The 21,100-nt window shown below is 42.7% G+C and overlaps 1 protein-coding gene across 3 annotated transcripts in view; it reads right to left on the reverse strand.

Annotated features, from left to right (window-relative positions):
- CREBBP (CREB binding protein) overlaps positions 1 to 21,100 on the reverse strand; it is a 136,854-nt gene that overhangs the window by 59,804 nt on the left and 55,950 nt on the right. For all 3 annotated transcript variants that reach the window (XM_012647739.1, XM_012647738.1, XM_012647740.1), the window contains exon 3: positions 16,975 to 17,151. In XM_012647739.1, the coding sequence (XP_012503193.1) occupies positions 16,975 to 17,151 (177 nt within the window). The remainder of the gene's footprint in view (positions 1 to 16,974; positions 17,152 to 21,100) is intronic.

Genomic DNA, 21,100 nt, shown 5'->3' on the forward strand with positions numbered 1-21,100 from the left:
TGAGCCACCGCACCTGGCCCATGTTCATTATTTCTTAAACAAACATAAAGCTGATGGATAACATAAACCAGAGAGAAGAAGGTTGGTATAGTTCTCTTTAATGCATCAGTGACTTTAAGAAGATCCACAGGCAAAGAAATTGACCCAATTCAGCAACAAGGATGACTTAAGTTCACTTGTACACAATTATCGTCTGAGCAAGAAAATGACACTTACTCATGACTACAGCAACCAAAACCCAACTCACTCTACAATCTATACCACCACAGGAAGAGCTGTGTATATATCAGGCTGAACCACATGAAACTGCTGTCTTTGTAGGTCCCAAATGGCAAAAGGTTGGCAATTTCAATTTTAATGGTTCAACCCAATTAAAAAGATTGCCAAGGCCTGACCAATTGAAACGCACTGCAAATATCTAATGTAGCAAAAAGAATCGGAGCCAACTTTTGAACTTCATTATCATATGACCATAAGGACAATACTTGCAGCTAGATTTCACAGCATTCTCTCTCCTTTTTAAAAGAATATGACACTTATCCTTCACATAACCATCCAGTATAATTGTTAATGCTTTCCTGTCTTATGAAATGCTTTGTCTTTCATTAAAAATTTTAGACATTCAACAATTTTTTCAAAACGTATTTGATGATCTGCTAAAAATACAGAAAAAGAGTTTGTATTCCTCTGTCTGAAATAACATGCTGGAACAAGCACACCTCTTAACTGCAAAGAAATGGAAAAGGGGACCTGCGGAGCATTATTCTTTACAAACTACCAAGATGTGTCAGGCAAACTTACCAAAAAGACTCACACAGTAAGAGAAATATAATGTACCTAATATGCAGTATCATTCATACTTCAGCAATTTCCAATCTCCTCTGAAACTCAGATATTCTCAGCTTGATTCCACAACACTCACTACCTCCCCTAAAGTACATCACTACTCTGATTTTTTTTAAATGTAAGAATCAAAGCTACATATTTGCAATTAGGAGAAAAAATAAAAATATTTTTTGATGAATCAAAGCTTATTTTAAAAAAGTTACAGAGTTTTCTGTTTGGGTTTTACCTTTATGAGAACTCAGAAAATAAGTATGTAGAAAAGGCTGGCTTTGTTCAGGAGCGTACCTCCTACACGCCTGAGAATGACTCAAAGCAAAATCGAAGTCCTAGCTGAGAGGCAGAACACCCTGAATGCAGAACTCCTAAGAGAAAACAGCCTCTTTTCCTTATGCTTATTTTCCTGATTATAAAAATAATACATGTATACCATAGAAAATTTGAAAAGCAACAGAATTATTAAGGAAATAATTAGCAATCAAAACCCCAATATCCAAGAGTCCACCTTTAAAGTGTTGATAAGTTTTTGTTTCTTCCAGTCCTTTTTCTATGGAGATGCACATGAGCGAGCCACAATCCACACAGCCTCACATCCTGCAAAAATGCATATGTTTTGCTGGGTATTTCCTCCAGGCCCTGCCCCATACCATTAAGCTGCCTCACACAGCAGGTTGGGATGACGTGTAATGAAGTATAGCATCTTACTATAGAGTTTTACCTTCATGTAACTAGTTTCCTGTTGTGGGGCATAAACTGGAACCCTCTTTCCCCCCCTTTTATTTTTGCAATTTTAAAAAAAGCTTCAATAAGCAAACAGCCCTTGATCTGGCACTGCCAGCAGGCAGTAGTGACATTAAGTCTCCTCCTCGATCAGCATATCCCTGTGGATCAGAAGATCTTCTCAGAAATCAGTAGGAATGGAGATGTGCAAGAACGTGAAAAATGAAATATGACCTCTGTTTAGGTCTCTTTCTTTGCATTTATGAAAATTTCAAGCATACAAAAAAGAAGAAAGGAAAGGATATCATCATTACATCTAACAAAAAAGAACTGTTCTTTGATATCAGTTAACACCTAGTTGTATTCCGATTTCTCTGTCCAAAATATGTCCTTTATTACTGGCTTGCACAAGTCAGGACCCAATTAAGGCCCACATTCTACATTTGGTTGTTGATTTAAGGTTCTTCACCTAGTGCCCCCCCCTTTCTACCTCATGACACTCACTTGTTGAAGAAACCAAGCAGTTGTCCTCTCGCTGTTTCTTTCTTTTTTTTTCCTTTCTTTTTTTTTTTTTTTTTTTCCTTTTTTTTTTTTTTTTTTTTTTTGAGACAGAGCCTCACTCTGTTGCCTTGAGTAGAGTGCCGTGGCGTCAGCCTAGCTCACAGCAACCTCAGACTCCTGGGCTCAAATGATCTTCCTGCCTCAGCCTCCCAAGTAGCTAGGATTACAGTTGCAAGCCACGATGCCTGGCTAATTTTTCTATTTTTAGTAGAGATGGGGTCTTGTTCTTGCTCAGGCTGGTCTTGAACTCCTGACCTCAAGCAATCCTCCCACCTTGGCCTCCCAGAGTGCTGGGATTACATGCATGAGCCACTGTACTCAGCCTCACTGTTTCTTAAAGTACAGAAATGCTATATACAAAAAGAAAAAATCATATTAAAATTAAGTAAAAATTTTAGCTCTAAATTATAAGCTGATTGCTCTTTTTTTTTTTTTTTTTTTTTTTGAGACAGAGTCTTGCTCTGTCACCCAAGCTAGAGTGCAGTGGCAGCATCATAGCTCACAGTAACCTCAAACTCCTGGGCTCAAGTGATCCTCCTGCCTCAATCTCCTGAGCTGGGACTGTAGGTGCACACTATCAAGCCCAACTAATTTTTTCTATTTTTAGTAGAGATGGGGTCTTGTTCTTGCTCAGGCTGGTCTTGAACTCCTGACCTCAAGCAAACCTCCAGCCTTGGTCTCCCAGACTGCTAGGATTACAGGCATGAGCCACCATGCCTGATCTCTTTTTTCTTTTAGAGACGGGGTCTTGCTCTGTTGCCCAGGCTGGAGTCCAGTGGCGTGATCACAGCACACTGCAGCCTTGAACTGCTGGGCTCAAGCGATCCTCCCGCCTCGGCCTCCCAAAATGCTGGGATTACAGGCACATACAACCACACTTGGCCAGACTGTTCTTAACACGTTAACTGCCACACCAGAAAAAAAATTTTTTTCCTTGGGGCCATGGTGTTTTATTTTGAAAATCGAATAAAAACTCAAAATGATCATTTCTAATTTAATGAGAAATTTATTTTTTATTATTTTCTGTGCCTGACTTATATGCAACTTGAAAAATAGTTCACACAGCTTCCAAGGTAAAGAAATGTGTGAGTTACATATGCTTCGCGAGGCCCGCAGCTCAAAAGTAGCCTGAGTTAAATACAACTCACCTGACAGTTAATGTGTTAATTTACCAAAAATTAACACATTGCTTTTCATTTGGGATGTATTTTTTTTTTTTTTTTTTTAGACAGAGTCTCACTCTGTTGCCCGGGCTAGAGTGAGTGCCGCGGCGTCATCCTAGCTCACAGCAACCTCAAACTCCTGGGCTCAAGCAATCCTACTGCCTCAGCCTCCCGAGTAGCTGGGATTACAGGCATGTGCCACCATGCCCGGCTAATTTTTTCTACATATTTTTCGTTGTCCAATTAATTTTTTTCTATTTTTAGTAGAGACGGAGTCTCGCTCTTGCTCAGGCTGGTCTCGAACTCCTGACCTTGAGCGATCCACCCGCCTCGGCCTCCCAGAGTGCTAGGATTACAGGCGTGAGCCACCGCGCCCAGCCTAGGATGTATTTTTAATAGTATCTTTTGCACTATATCTGACCATATGTCAAAACAGTGTGATTGGAAACTATGTGGCAAATTTAAAACTTGGTCTGTTATTTGTCCATCTGTGGATGGAGGGCTGAAGTACAGTTTGATCAGCTCTACCTATTGTTTAAAGGTAGGTGTCTCAAAAGCAACTTGGAGGTTGAAGCTGAATGGCTAAATGGAATAGAAGACATGCCTTACATCCCTGTGTTTGGCCCTCCTCGTGGCATTCCGTGTATCTGCCCAGGGTTAGTCCAGTTCGCAAAGTACTTACAAATACAGGGGCATTTTTAATTTCCTGCTCTCCTAGCTGGTGTTCAATAAGCTAAAAAGGTTATACGTGAACTGCAGGTGGCCCTGACATCTGTCAGAAGCATTCTTCGGACCCTCCCATCTTCCATGCCCAGTCAGTCCCCACTGCCCAGGCAGGCACTAAGAATGGAGGGAAAGTACTCAGGAAGCCCCTTTAAAGCACAGGACAAAACCACAGTACCGTAAGTTCCCCCAAAAGTAATCTACACATTTTATGTAATTTTGTTTTAATAACAGCCGAGAAAATTTTGAAAAACAGTAAAAATAAAGGGGAAAATCTATGTTGTCAGATGCCAAAACATATTACAAAGCTGTCTTCTTTATGTAAGCCCAGAAACAGACATAATGCACACGTAAAATTAGTATACAGTAGCCCCCCCTTATCCTCGGGGGATATGTTCCAAGATCCCCAGTGGAAGCCTAAAACTTCGGATGGTACCAAACCCTACATTTTATATATATATCTTCCTATACATATACACCTATGATCAAGTTTAATTCATAAATCAGGCACAGTAAGAGATTAACAATAATAAAACAGAACAATTATAACAACATACTGTAATAAAAGTTAAGTGAATGTGGTATTGGTCTTTCTCTCTCTCAAAATTCTATTGTACTACAGGCAAGTACTACTTGCCTACCCTCAGACGCAGCTGACTGCTGGTAACTGAAATCTCAGAAAGCGAAACCCTGGAAAAGCGCAACTGCGGAGGCAGGGACAACTGTATTATATGCTTCAAACTGGAAAGTGGTGGGGCAATCTGTGACCTCTACCTTCCCTTAAATATAAAAATAAACTCCAGATGGATGAAAGTGAATAAAGTTAGATTAAAATGGAGAAAATTTTTTAAAAAAACTTCTAAAATATAAGGATGAAAAAGACAATAAAAACACGTAAGAGTAAAGTTTAAAAAGTAAAAAAACAGAGAGAAGAATGGTTGGTATTCTTATATTCAAAGAGTTCTTAGGAGTAAAAAAAGGATACATTCCCACAAAAAGTTGCACAGAAAATGCACAGACACCTTACAAAATATAAAGAAATAAAAAACACAAAATTGTTCTATACCTCGGTGCCAAGCCGACACAATGGAGGGAAGAACAGTTTTTCAAGTAACTGTGGCGAACAGGACAGGGCAACTGGCCAGCCACACGCAGGAGAATGAACGCGGACCCCTTCTTCACATCATACTCATTAATTAACTCAAAGTGGACCAGAGTCTTACAGCTAAGAGCTAAAACTCTTTGACACCCACAGAAGAAAGCACAGGAGCAGATTTCCATGACCTTGGATTAGGTACTGGTTTCTTAGATATGTCACCAAAAGCACAAGTGATAAAAGAAAAAAGAGATAAATTGGATTTCATCAAAAATGTAAAATTTTATGCCTCGAAGGATATAATTAAGAAAGTGAAAGACAACCCAAAGAATGGGAGAAAATATTTGCAAATCATAGATCTAATAAAGAACTAGTATACAGAACATACAAAAAACTCCTACAACTCAACAATAAAAAGACAAATTTTAAAAATGGGTGAAGGATCTGAATAGATATTTCTCCAAAGACGACACACAAATGTCCAATAAGCACATGAAAAGATATGTGGCATCATTAGCCACCAGGGAAAGGCAAATCAGAAACACATACCACTTCACACCCACCAGGACTACAATAAAAAGATAGACACTAACCAACATCAATAATGTGGGCAAGGATGTGGAGAAATTGGAATCCTCACACATCAGTGATGGGAATGTAAAATGGTGCAGCCACTTTGGAAGTCTGGCAATTCCTCAAACGGTCAAACACAGAATTACTGTTTCACTCTGCAATTCCACTCCTAGAGAAATCAAAATACATGTTCACACATAAATATGTAAAAAATGTTTGTATCAGCATTTTTCATAATAGCTAAAAGTGGAAACAACTGAAATGACCATCAACTGATGAGTGGAAAAGTAAAAGGTGGTATATATCCAAAATGGACTATTATCCAACCACAAAAGGGGAAGTACTGACAGGTGCTGCAACATCAGCCTTGAAAACATTATGCTTAGTGAAGAGAGCCAGTCACTCGTTGTATGCTTCCATTTCTATAAAATGTCCAGAAGAGATAAATCTATACGGACAGAAAACAGCTTAGTGGTCAGCTAGGGTTGGGGGTTCAGGGGAAATGGGGAATGATTGCTAATGGTACAGGGTTTCTTTCTGGAGTGACGAAAACAGTTTAAAATTGACTCTGGTGATAGTTATACAATACACTAGATACTACGGAACTGTGTACTTTAGAAGAGGGAACTGTATGGTACATGAATTGTATCTCAATAAAGCTGTTTCATGAGCTATGATCACATCACTGCACTTCAGTCTGGTGGACAGAGACCTTATCTCTAAAAATAAATAAATACATAAAGCTGCTTCAGCAGGCAAGGTGGCTCACGCCTATAATCCTAACACTTTGGGAGACCGAAGCAGGAGGATCCCTTGAGGCCATGAGTTCAAGACCAGCCTGAGCAAGAGCAAGACCCCATTTCTATAAAAAAAAATAGAAAAATAAGCTGGGCATGGTGGCATGTGCCTGTAGTCCCACCTACTCAGGAGGCTGAGGCAAGAAGATCTCTTGAGCCCAGGAGTTGGAGGTTGCAGTGAGCTATGATGATGCCACTGTACTCTAGCCCGGGCAACAGGGCAAAACTCTAGTCTCAAAAAAAAAAAAAAAAAAAAAAAAAATCAAACAGCACCTCATGCTACAAAGAAAAAAAAAAAAGAAAATCTGCTTCAAAAACCAGTTCTACCTCACTAATCATCAAAGAAATGAAAATTTTAAAAATGAAGCATTTTTTAAATCTATCAATATAGACAAGATTAAAAAAAAGGTAACTGGGGCCTGATGCAGTGGCTCATGCCCATAATCCCAGTGCTTTGGGAGGACAAGGTGGGAAGATTGCTTGAGGCCAGGAATTTGAAACCAGCCTGGGCAACGTCGAGAGACCCTGTCTATTTTAAAAAAAAAAAAAAAAAAAAGAAAGAAAGAAAAGAAAAAAAATTAGTTGGCTACAGTGGCATGTGCCTGTTACTTGGGAGGCTGAGGGGGGTAGGATCGCTTGAGCCCAAGAGTTTGAGGTTACAGCAAACTATGATCGTGCCACTGCACTCCAGCCTGGGCAACAGAGTGAGATCCTGTCTCTCATAAAAAACAAAACACAAAAAAACACCACAAAGCAGTGGTTCTTATTACCAGTAAAAACTCTTAAAACACAGATTCGCCTTTCTGCCCTTGCTCCCACACAAGTCTGAAGAAGAGCCATAGGCATTTCTATTTGCTAAGTCCCATAGGGATGTTGTATTATTTTTAGATTTATATTTGTCCCAAAATTTCCAAAACTAACATGTATGTACCTTTACAATGAGAATAAAATAAAGCATTTAAGAAGTCAGGTGCAGTGGTATGTGCCTGTACTCCCAGCTACTTGGGAGGCTGAGGCAGGAGGATCACTTGGACCCAGGAGAGTGAGGCCAGCCTGGACGACAGAAGAAAAGCTCCACGGGTGACTCTGACGCAGCAGAGGACTGTACCATAAAGGCAAAAGGTGAGAGGTCAGACTAAATAAAAACTGAAACCACAGGAACAAATGTAAAGGCAATCAATAAACCAGAGGAAAAAATATCTGAAATACACAAGACAAAGCAAATAATAATGCAGGTATTATTTCTCCTCCTCCTCCTCTTGGCCCATCTTTTGTTCTCAAGTCCTCTGTGCCAGTCCACTGTGCCTGCCTAACATACATTTTTATTAGAATTGTTACTGTTACATAGGTTTTGGATAAATTTTAGCCCCAACTCTATTTTTCCTCTATGCTGTGTATTCTATCCTAAGGACGTAATAGAGATGTGCGTAAAGAATATGTATAATAAAGTTTATGCGTCCAAGAGTAGATTATAATGTCTTTAAAGGACTTTTATGTTTGAAACAGTAAGACAAGACCAACCAAGAAAGAAAAGGGAAGGGGAAGTATTTTCTCTGTCCATGATACTGCTGCCCAAACTGACAAGGGGCTGGGATTTCTGGAGTTAGCGCCTGAGAGCAAGGTGGTCCCAATCTTCCACATCCCAACAGGGCCCAAACCCACAATCCTAAGACATCCCCTCCCCACCCCCAACACAGAAACATGACTCCTGCACAACCTCCACTCAGAATCAGAAAATGACACCAGGTCAGGAGTAGTGGCTCACGCCTATAATCCCAGCACTTTGGGAGGCCAAGGCAGGAGGACTGCTCTAGACCAGGAATTTGAGATCAGCCTGGGCAGCATAGCAAGACCCCACCTCTATAAAAAATTGGAAAATTAGCTGAGCATGGTGGTGCACACCTGTAGTCCCAGCTACTCAGGAGGCTGAGGTGGGCAGATTGCTTGAGCCCAGGAGTTCAAGTAAGCAGAGTTCTGATGATGCCACTACACTTTAGCCTGGGCAATAGGGTGAGACCCTGTCGGAAAAGAAAGGAAAGGAAAAGGGATAGGGAAAAGGGAAAAAGGAAAAGGAAAGGAAAGGACACCAAAGCAAACCAGGTAGAACAAGGGATGGCTCTGCATTTGCTCTGATTCCTCCAGAAGGACCCTACAGCAGCTGGGTGTGCAAAGCTTCAGAATCATAAAACAAAGAAAATGCTCACTAGATGTACACAGCTATCAACCTGGGAGGAAGCGATAATCACCCATGACACGATAAAGTTCCACTGGTGAGAAACAGAACATAGCTATTTAGACAGAAGGAATAATGTCTCTGTGTTTTCCTCTTTTTGCTTGGTGTTTACTGACTTTTTAAAAATAAGATTATCTTAAAATTTAAGATCTAAATTCAATAGGCAAATAACTTCAAATGGGCAGGCAAGCTGGACCAGAATGATTTATAAGTAATCTTCCACATCAAAAAGCTGTGATTTTAAAGTGAAGAGCAAATGGCTAAGGCAAGCGGGAAAGCCAATAGGTGAGTACAAGCAAGACGCACGGCTCATCATGAGAAACCCAACCCAGGGTGGACCACGGGGTGGATCCACACTCCCTCCCTCCCTCCCTCTTCCCCAGGCACACAGCCTTCAGAACTGGAGAGCAGGTCTACCTAGGAGGCATGGGGGTTACTTGCTACTGCAAGTAGCACAAAGAAACCCTAAAAGGTAGGAGGTGCTAGATCTGTTCCTATGGTCGAAGTGATAGGCCCACTAGACCAGCAGTTCTCAACTGAGTTACAGGGTTTTCAGCAGCATCAGGTCCATACACCAAATGACCAGTTCATGAGAATTACCAATTTACTAAAAAACCTTTGAAAGGAATATCCTTGAATACTGTCAATATACATATAAACATATTTTTGAAGAATACTTATTACAATAAGTTTCTGGTAACTTAGCAAATTAATCATTGGACAGATTGTTTTTTGTTGACTTGAAGCTTAGGGCCATTTGAGGTAACTGTGGAAAGGGTAAAAGCAAATTGGGGTGATCTGGGTTGTAAAGAGACCAGCGTGGCTTGTACCTACAGATGTGGTGAAGTGTCATATTTACATGACTGCTGGCTGTGACTCTCCCAGCCAGGCCTGTTAAATGGGCCACTGACTTCTAACAGTCACTTCGTTCTTAGAAATGCTTGGTAAATATCCCAAATATGTACTACTGACAGGAAGGCAGAAGTTGCAGTGCTAGTCGTTAGTTAAGCATGCAGTCCATCTTGTTTAAACGCAAAGAATCTTCTGACTGGGTCTCTACATGAAGTGAAAGAGCTGAGTATCTTTGAGATAATTTATGCTTCTACCTAGGAGATTACATTGAAGAAAGGGCTATATAATCAGACTCTAGCAAAGACACTGTTGGTCAACGGGAAATTCGTGTTGGAAACAAAGTTAAATGATCTTGACTGAGTACTTGCAATGCGCAGGGTTGTACGTGATACCAACAACTGGCTAATTTTTCTCAGTTTACAGTTTCCTGTTATTTGCAACATGTCACATATCATATTTTGTTCTTAGATTATGTTTCCGAGCTGTTATTTCTTGCCAAAGCAAATGGGGATAAGTTTAAACAAAAGAAAGAATTTATACTTAGCTGTTCAGAATATAAGACTAAAGGTTATTCTTCCAAGGCCCTGCATACACATTTTCTCAGCAATCTTCAGGATACAAGTAGAGGCAATAAGACGGAGGTGACAGATACAAACTCTTAAAAATTACACAAACACCTAAATTACTAATAATTATGGACAAAGGCTTACTTCCAAACCTTTCCCCGTGTTTTCCAATTCAATTCATATTATGAGACACAATTCATAATCACAGTGTGATTTTATATAGAAATTGCTATTATGGTGAAAAGGTGACCTAACTACTCACCCGCTGTCTCCACAGGAACTGTATAAGGACTCTCTTTAGTCCTCAGAACTACTTGTGAAGTGAAAGGAGCTTGTGTATAATGATAAGGAACATATATTTGTACAAGGAAACCAAAACACAAAAGAGTTTTTGTGGAGCCCATCAAAGATGACAACAGAGAGAGAGACCGGTGCCTTCCATGAAGCTTAAACCTGTGCAGCCTGTTCAAGTCTTGATCCCTCCATGATCAAAATCTAGAGAGTCAGAAAATTATGAGAATATGACAATAAGGTTGGGGGAGGAAGAGATCAGTAAGGGCTTCTGAAGTACCAAAGTGGACACACAAAGACCAAAAAAATAAGCCCACTCCACAGTGGGACAGCTGGTCACTAGGTCACTGAGATTTCAGTGGACAGTGGCTCTCACAAACTTTATTCTACATCAGAATTACCAGAGGAGTTTGTTTAAAACTGAAGATTCAGCCAGGTATGGTGGCTCATGCCTATAATCCCAGCACTTCTGGAGCTGAGGTGGGAGGATAACTTGAGGCCAGGAGTTCAAGACCAGCCTGGACAACACAGCGATACTACATCTCTACAAAAAAAAATTTTTAATAATTAGCCAGATGTGGTAGCATGTGCCTATAGTCCTAGATACTCAAGAAGCTGAGGCAGGAGGATCCTTCAGCCCAGGAGTTTGAGGCTCCAGTGAGCTATGACCAGGCCACTACACTCCAGTCTGGGCAACAGAGCAAGACCTTGTCTCTTAAAAAAGAAAACAAAAAACAAAAACACCAAAAACCCCTATAGATTTCAGTGTAAGAGAAGCTGATCTATTTGGGAATTATCTGAATTGTATTACAGGAAATTAGGTGGCATAAATTAGGAAACTGATAATGAAAAACACCTAAAGTTTCACAAAGTAATAGTGATCACAAAAAAACAGACCTCACCTTTCTCCTAAGAGATTTTGAATTCGGAAGACTAGGTGAGGCCCAGGAACCACCAGTCACAGTGACGGAGGTAGGTCCACAGACATGGTTTGAGACACATAGATACAGAATGAACCCCAAGCCACATGGGCAGCCCTAGAAGGCCCGGGGCCTATGGCCCGCCACTCAAGCGCTGCCAGCATCACTGCCCCAGCTGTGGTATCCTGGCAGGACACAGAAGACAACTCCCCTACCCTCCCATCCCAACAGTCCTCCAGCCACACTTCCCTTCCATTTGGCGATCTTTATCAGCAGCTGCCTGGGGGCCTTGTCCAAAACCTCCACTTCAAAATTCTCTTTCACATGATCAAAAGAAAAATCCTAACATCATTCTCATGAGCAGTTTTAAATAAGTAGCACTCCTTGATGAATCTCCTGCATCACAACTTTCAGAATGGTGAAGTCTCCATAATGTGATTTTTAATTTTTCTTTAAAAAAATAAAATTACATATACAAATCTTGTATTAGAAATAACCCTTGCAGGAGACCACATGGTAAACCTAAAGATGAGGCCCCCTCTGGTCACTGAATGTTCCCAGTCCAAGACGTGCCCCATTTCCAAACCGCGCTTCCTGATAATGGCACAAAGCCCCATCCAAAGCGCAAGCAAGACGATGTCACCAGGAATCAAGTGGGTGCCTCTTCCAAAAGGACTCGAACTCCTCCCCCTCCTCCTCACTCACTCTCCTGGCTTCGATTTCCTGTGTGCACATCTCTCCTCTGAGATGGCTTGGGCTCAAATCCAATCTACAAAAAGCTGATCCAGCTTCTACCTCCAACAAAACCTGTTCATCTTCCTTTGTCAATACAACTCAAATAATTTTTAAATTCTTACATCCACGTAAGCTGTCACATAAAACTGTATAGTAAATATCAACGTTTAATAATTATATCACTCTTATTAATTCATTTATAATTAAGTAAAATAGGATACATGCTATATTTCACTATATCTAAGACTCAATTGACTCCAGTACACATCCTGATTTCAGTGAAGCACATCTTGCGGAGATGCGCAAAAAAGATGTGTCTTAGAATCATGAAATAATATGGTGACATTTCTAACAAACTTTGAAAGTCTGTATAATTCAAGAAATTACAAATAAAATGGCCAAAGACAGAATTGTAATGAGATACATCTGAAAATTTAGGGAAAGGTGTTATTTCCTTTTTAATATATTATACTGAGACCATCAGCCCTCAAGAACAATGCTATTGGTAACAGGGGCTCTAAACCTTCCGAATCTCCGACAGCACATCCTAGAGGGTGACAATGGCTGGGGAGGTTGGGGGGGGTGACAACAGGTCATCCCTAGGTCTCCCAGAGAAAGGCAGCCCACACTGCTCGATCACAGCAGACCTTCCCACGGGCTGGCTGACCTGCGCATTCTGATGCTGCTCTGTCTGCCCTTGGCTTACTCAGTGTCTCAGCAGCTACCATGTCCTCCAATTCAAATGTTCTCCCCTCTCTGCTGTGACATTATTCCCTTGCCGTCCCCTTCCCCCCACTTGGTCTCTAGTGCTGAGCCATGTCATGCACTGTACAGCTTTTGCTGGCTGTGTGTAATGTGTGTCCTGCTGACTCCCTGATGGACAGTGGCTGCCCTCCTCATGCTCCCACCCGCCTGCTGGCATCCCCTGGATGTCCCCAGCACCTCCAAAGTGCGGTCACTTGTGCCCTCCCCTGCCTGTTTCTCCAAGTCTATTCCTCCCGAGCTGAGTAAGTGATGTTCTACCTGACACATCGTCGCTCACCCACACACCCACCCTAGTGGCAAAGTGCACTGAGTCTCCAAGTCTCCTGTCCCCACTATAACCAGCTGCATCCAAGCCACTATCTCCTCCAGCTTAGATCACTGCAGGTGCGTGCTCTCCTCCAATTCATGTCTCCACATGGCAGCCAGAACAAGCTTTAAACAACGTAAAGACTTCAAATCATCTCCCTGAAGCCAATGGTCCTCCTTCCATCCAAAGCCCCCCTGAGCTGGCTCCTGCTCCCCAACTTCTACTCATACTGCTCTCCTCTTCCTCCAAGGTGCCTTTCCCACTGGACCTCTGCCAGTTCCTACACAAGCCAACACTCTCCTGGTACCTAGGGCTTCTTCTCAACTTTCTAATCTTGCCGTTCAATCTTCCTTCCTCAGTGTGGCCTTCTCTGATGGCTCCACCTAAGGAGGTCCCCGTGTCAATGTCATTCCTCTGCTACTCAGACCTTTCAGAGCAGCTATGTTATTTGTTCTCTGCTGCCACCACACCCCCAATTCCATGACAGTGGCATGCTCTACTCCACTTACACCTGCATTCTGTGTGCCTACTCCAGCACCTGGACCCACAGAAGGCACTCAACAAATGCAACAAATTAAATGAATGACCACATCTTTCCCCTTTTTCAACTCTGCCGAATGATGCTGGAATCCTATAGAAACAAGGAGGGGAGAAAAGCAAGAACTCCTTGGTCAATGACCATGTGGCTTGAATCATTCCATGAAGAGCTCGACCAGGCACCAGCTGATTGGGCATCAGGGCCCTGACTTGAACTGTTTGGTACCAAATTTGGTTGGGTTTCAAACGGATTACACCCTAAAGCATGACCGAAAATGCAAGTTAAGTTCAAGGCTTCATATTTTTCTTTTTTTCATTAAATAGACTTAGATTTTCTGTGACTGCTTATGCTCACCGTGCAAAAATCTGTGGATTTCAAGAGGCCAGATGTAATTCAGAAAATTCAGGGAAGACCACAAAACACATTTGATGAATTACAGATAAGCCATGTAAGCACAGGCTGGTGAAACATGCCCAGCTCAGGCTCAGGGCTGGGGAAAAACAGGACGCGATCTAAAAAGAGATTCTGGCTTTGTAGACAAGAAGCTCCACGGTCTTGAAAAACCCAAAACCCCTCAGGGCCTAGAATGCTGTCCCTCAAGAGGCTGTTGCAGGAATAAGGCAAAACAGAGGGCATGAGATCACTTAGAAAGATGCCAGGCAAACCCTGTGGTGCTGGCGCCCATCTCCCTGCCAGTGCCCTCTGGCTCCTATACCCACGCGAAGCACTGAAGGCTGTTCCTGGTCACGTAGCCTCAGACACACACGTGGGCACAGTGCACCCAGGGCCCTCCAGAGCCAGTGGTGGAGGTAAACGGCAGGGGGGTCACTCAAAGGCAACCTCCAAAGGCATCTGCTGTGGATCTCTCACGTGGGTTCTGGTGGGAAGGCAGCCACTAGGCAAGCAGTGCAGCTCCCATAGACAAAAATACTTCCTCAGTTTACCATAATCCTGAGAAGACTGAAAAAGAAAAAGAAAAAGAGAGAAAGAGAAAGGGAAAGAAAGAAACACAGAGACAGGGACAGAGAGGGAAAGAACTGGTTTTATTTCTGTCAGATGTCTGGAAGACAGATGCCTCCCTTAACTATTCTCCAGAGCTGGAGTTCTCAACTGGGGTGCCTGTGCCCCCAGGGATACCAGTCAGGGCCCTTTCTGGTCAGCCCAACCAGGGGGACAGTGGGCAGCGGCCAGGGTGCTGCCCAACATCCCACAGGACGCAGGCCAGCCCCACAGCAGGGAGAAACCCACCCGTGAAGAGAATGAGCTGACCCTGCCCTGGACAAGCACACCACACTGGGCCAGTCCAGGCCTCTGGAGCAGTGGCAGAGGCAGCAGAAGGACTCAGAGTAAAGGGATTCCGTCGCTGAGTTGTCAGTAAAGGACAGCGAAGTGAGGCTGGAGAAGATTTTAAAAGAGAAAGGGAAGGAAAATTTCAGGTCAGGGTTTCGCTGACTGTTAAGCACAGGACATCTTGGAAAAGCAAATGCTTTCACTGTGAAGCCAAAACGTGCTCGTGGTTCCCGTGCAGGCGCAGCGATGATGGCCAGCACTAGGGTCCACGCTACCGTCCTTTCAGCGAGCAGTGGAAAAGGAAAAGCAGGAGAGACCAGGAAGCGTGTGGTGCCGGATCCCAGCTTTGTGAAGGCCAGCGCTGTTCCTAGAGCTCACAGGGCTGAGCTAAGGGAGGTCTGGGCTTTGCTTTAAGTTCTGGATCTGGACTTCAGGAACAGGACAATCCTGGCAACAAAAAGTATTGGAAAGAGAGAAGCAGATCAAGGCAAGTTATAGGGGTATCATCAGAAGAAATAAGGAAGTGGTAAGAACGTTAAGTAGTTTTTGTAGTTTTGAGAACAAGTTTTGTTACTTGTATGCCCCCACCTCCCGTCTTTTTTTCAAAGAACAATGCAGCAAACAGAACTAGCACCTGGCCAAAGACACCTCACCATTCCTATTTTCTGATTTTATCAAGCACAAAGAGAAAGAGACCCAATTCTCTCTGCATTCTAACAGATTCAAAACTCCTAAGCACTGTAAACGATGTCAATTTCTTAGTATTGACAAACGTACTATGGTTATATGAGATGTTACCGGAGAAGCTGGATGAGATACAGGATATACAGGAATTCTCTGTACTATCTTTACAACAAATACTTCAAAATAAAGTTTTTAGAAACCAAAAACCTAGGCTGGGCACATGGGCTCACACCTGGGAGGCCGAGGCAGGAGGACTGCTTGGTGTCAGGAGTTCGAGACCAGCCTGAGCAAGAGCGAGACCCCGTCTCTACTAAAAATAGAAAAAATTAGCCAGGCGTTGTGGCGCACACCTGTAGTCCCAGCTACTCGGGAGGCTGAGGCAGTAGGATTGCTTGAGCCCAGGAGTTTGAGGTTGCTGTGAGCTAGGCTGACGCCATGGCATTCTAGCTCAGGCAACAGAGTTAGTCTAAAAAAAAAAAAAAACAACCCACAAAAACAAAATAAAAACCAAAAAGCAACTTTTTCTCAACATAATCCCCTTGCTTTCTTCTGAGTCTGCAGAAACACATGAAGGGCAAACTTGGAAGGTCAGGTTCCTGGCACCAAGCACAGGTAAGAGAGGTGGTTGTTCACGGTCTTTACTGACCAGCAAATGCCCTCAGACATGAAGCAGCTGATGTGTGCACAGTGAGGTTGACAGAAGAATGCATTCCCCCTCTGAATCCTGAATTAAGAGATTCTATTTTGAGACGCAAAAGGAGCTATTTTACTATTCATATCTTGGTTTGTTAGGTTGGGAAGTTATAAGGATAGCTTCTATTTTATAGATGGGAAACCTCAGAGGTTCTCGGCGAGAAAGAAGACACATGAAATCATCCATCAAGTCAGACGTAACATCCATCTATTCAACACAAATAGTTCTCAGAAGATAAATATCCTTCATTTGACTGTAACACAAATCAATGGGCTTCTGCTGACACTGTCAACCCACTAACACACAGGAAGTGTAAACAATGGCAGTCTCTCTCCGCTTCTTGTGATCCTGGAGAGGAAGGTAAGTCATTCCCATGTGTGATTCTCTCCATCAACAAAGGTAGCCTGCAAGAGGTGGCTCATTCATCCTCCTTGTCCCTCCCACTGCCAGCTCATCACAGAAAATGTGGCCATTTAGAGAGCTATGCATAAGAAACATGGGTTATCTTCCCAGAACCTACTGACACACTCTTAGTTATCGACTTTTACTACGAGCATGATAAAAATCCATAGAGCAAGGTAGCCACTGGAGACCCACAGCACCAAGAGCCAAGGGCAGCTTACCATATTTGGCACGGTGGTGACTGAAGCATTCTTGATGTCTGTGGGGAAGGCAGGCAAACTGTTGACCATGCTCTGCTTGCCGGGTAACTGGGCGTTCACTCCAGTGGCTCCCATTTGCTGCCCTCCAGCTTGACTAAAGGGCTGTCCGAACGGACTTGTGTTACCGGTCATTCCCATCTGGAATAAGAAAAGGCATTATCAGCTGCCGTGATGCAATCACATACAAAAGGAAGGGCCTCAGAAATGTTCACTTTGACCATTGAAGCAAAAAATTAAAGGTTCATTACAGGATTCACAGTTAGGATTATTAACAGAGCAAGTTGCTCAAAAGGCTATATACTACTCCAAACAGCTACATTTCTCTCCTCATCCTAAACACCATCTCAGAAGGGGCAGCACCGTTTTACCCTCACCCTTGGCCATACCCAGTGCCCCAATCCCTCCTACCCCAACACATTAAGAAAACCATTTGGGGCCAGGTGTGCTGGCCCGCGCCTGTAATCCTAGCACTCTGGGAGGCCAAAGCTGGAGGATCACTCAAGGTCAGGAGTTCGAGACCAGCCTTGGCAAGAGCGAGACCCCTGTCTCTACTAAAAAAAAAATAGAAAAAGTAGCCAGGCAACTAAAAATAGAAACAAAAAATTAGCTCGGCATGGTGGTGAGCACCCTGAGGCAATAGGATCCCATGAGCACAGGAGTTTGAGGTTGCTGTGAGCTAGGCTGATGCCATGGCACTCTAGCCTGGACAACAGAGTGAGACTCTGTCTCAAAAAAAAAACAAACGAGGCCAGGCGCGGTGGCTCACGCCTGTAATCCTAGCTCTCTGGGAGGCCGAGGCAGGTGGATTGTTTGAGCTCAGGAGTTGGAAACCAGCCTGAGCAAGAAGAGCGAGACCCCATCTCTACTAAAAATAGAAAGAAATTAATTGGACAACTAAAAATATATAGAAAAAATTAGCCGGGCATGGTGGCGCATGCCTGTAGTCCCAGCTACTCGGGAGGCTGAGGCAGGAGGATCGCTTGAGCCCAGGAGTTTGAGGTTGCTGTGAGCGAGGATGATGCCACGGCACTCTAGGCTGGGCAACACAGTGACACACTGTCTCAAAAAAACAAACAAACAAACAAACAAACAAAACCCAAACAAGAAAAACCATCTGGAAAACAAAACCTTCCAGATTTGCTCACCAAGGGGAATTCCTTCAGCTTAATCCTTAATTATCCCATAAGTAATTAGTTTCTTTTAGGTTCTCCATCAGATCTGAAGTTTCTATTAGTTCAAAATGCACACTATATTGGCAATGAAATGATATAATATCTGCGATTTGCTTTAAAGTACAGTTGATTCTTGAACAACATGGGTTTGAATTGCACATGTCCACTTATACACAGCTTTTAAAAAATAAATCTCTTCTGTTCCCCCTTCCACCTCTTCTACCTCTGACACACTGGAGGCAACAAGACCAACTCCTCCTCTTCCTCCTCAGCTTACTCAATGTGAAGACGATGAGGATGAAGATCTTTATGATGATCCACTTCCACTTAACAAATAGTAAATATATTTTCTCTTCCTTAGAATTTTCTTAATAACATCTTTTTTCTCTAGCTTATTTTATTGTTAAGAATAAAGTATATAATACATATAAAATACAAAATTTGTGTTAATCAACTGTTCATGTTATTGGTAAGGAATCTGGTCAAAAGTAGGCTATTAGGAGTTAAATTTTGGGAAGTCAAAAAGTTATACACAGATTTTCGACTGTTCAGGTTGGCACCCCTAACTACCGAGTTGCTCAAGAGTCAAATTCAATCCACCAAGGCAGGAGGAGGTGGCAAGAGAGGGGCATAAATGAAGAGAGACCGGTGACATACTGTTAACTGCTAACCATGTGGCAAGTGATAAATACACGGGGTTATATTAACCTCTCTAACACTGTACGTGTGTAAAATTTCCCATGATAAAGTTCAAAAATTTTAAGTAAAATAAAAAAATATAAAGTAGATAAAGGCAAGAATGGGAAGGAGGAACCCTCGGCTATACTTCCACAAACGCCTGCAACCTACCAGAATTCCTCCAATCAACAGAGTTGGGCCAGGCTCCCTCATGACTCCTTAGATCCCACCTCCACAGGTAATTTTCAGGAATCCCCAAGGTGATATCCCAATGCTTACCTTTCTCCCTATGAAGGAATAAAGACTAATCATTAAGAAACTGGATGTTCAAGGTGGCTGCCTTTGCTTTTTCACAAAGTTGTAATATTCTACCTGCTATCTAACGCAGGCTCTGCATTTCTGATGTTGTGGTCTGATGATGGACTGGGAAAAGGGCCCAATGAAGGGAAGACCTCTCAGAGGTGAGAGTTTTCATTCAAATCAGAGCTCTGTTCTCTCCACCAGCTTCACTAGTGTGTCCACTTTGGGTAATTTACATTCCTTCTATGGACTTTGATCTCCTTGCCTACCGTAAGATGAGTGTGGGCAGATCACATTACTTCTTTCAGTGCTGGAAGTCTACGCTGCAAACAAATCGATGCTCAATACAACTGACCCTCTTCTACCCATATAAAAACACAAATAAAACTAAGCGTCACCAAAAAGACCTTGCTCTGTGCATTTCATACACAGGTGGTTTCCTTCCACACGAAGCCCTCACAGCTGACATGTCTCGCCTTTTTGAAAACAATTTCTACCGAGTAAACCGAGAGACAAATTCTTCACCAAGCCTATGAGCCAGGCTCAACTTTGAGTTCAAATGACTTAATCAAGGTGAGATGGTGGCTCAGAAAATATAAAGGGCATTTCTGATTCTCAACTAGGTTCTTTTAATTGTTATCTAAAACTCAGAAGACCTGAAGTAGGAATTTATACTTTCAGAAAGTACTACATTAGAGTAATTCCATGTAGCAATTACCACTCTCAGAATTTGTTTTTTTACACATAATCAAACTGCTGAAACACCGTTCTTAGAGGCCCAGAATTTTATAAACAAGAACAAAAACAAAAAACACAGCTTTTTCCCCCTCAGTTCCTAATTTCTCTACACTGGACCAAATATGTCAGAACACATGCATTCATTTGTGCTTGATCAAGCCGTCCTTGAAGTCAGTCAGTATTTACCAAGAGCCTGCCATGGGCCAAGCCCAGTTCCGAGCATGCGTAGATGCAACTTTCCCACTTGTCAGGGAGCTTGCTCCTTATATCCACCAATTTGGCAAACAAGAAATCAATGTCGTAAGTAGTTTCTGATTTAATTAGGATATGGCCAGTATCAGCCAACCAAAGTGGATTGGTGGTGGGGGGAGGGGACAGATAACTATGCTCCACTCACACCAAATGCCCAGGTTGTATCACCCCTTCAGTGAAGAGAGGGAAATAAATATCAAGATGCCAATGAGCTCCAAAAGGAGTCCTATGGGTCTCAAAGTTCATCTGACCTGTTTCAAAAAATTTATTTCTGGCTGGGCGTGGTGGTTCACACCTGTAATCCCAGCACTTTGTGAGGCTGAGGCGGGAGGCTCGCTTGAGGCCAGGGGTTCGAGACCAGCTTGGTGAACATAGGGAGGCCCCATCTGTATAAAAAAATTAGCCAGCAGTGGTGGCGTGTGCCTGTAGTCCCAGCTACTTGGGAGGCTGAGGCAGGAGGATCACTTGTGCCTAGGAATTTTGAGGCTGCAGTGAGCTATGATTACACCACTGCACTCCAGCCTGGGCAACAGTGAGACCTTCTCTCCTAAAAAAGAATTATTTCTAAAACTTTCCAAATATTTTTGACAATTTTCCTAAGATCATCTTGCCAGGGTGAAAACAGGGTGAGTGTGTCTGGTCAGGTCGGTGATACTTGCCTGGTTAAGACTCTGGGGCACCTTCTAAACTGGTCAATTTCAAAGGTGACCAGGCATGTTTGGGATTTCTGACAGACCTCATCAGGAAATCTATTTGCAACTTTTCTTCTTGGTGATGGGATAACACAGCGAAGGAAACAGTTTCAACATGGTTTTGATTCTCACAAGGTGAGAACCAAGGCAAAGTCAAAGATCACACAGGCCAAGTCAGAAACATTCAGCTCACAGGGGTACACATTTTTTTTTTTTTTTTTTGAGACAGAGTCTCACTCTGTTGCCGGGCTAGAG

The sequence above is a fragment of the Propithecus coquereli genome, unplaced genomic scaffold, assembly GCF_000956105.1.
Source record: "Propithecus coquereli isolate 6110/MARCELLA unplaced genomic scaffold, Pcoq_1.0 Scaffold27, whole genome shotgun sequence".
NCBI lineage: Eukaryota > Metazoa > Chordata > Mammalia > Primates > Indriidae > Propithecus > Propithecus coquereli.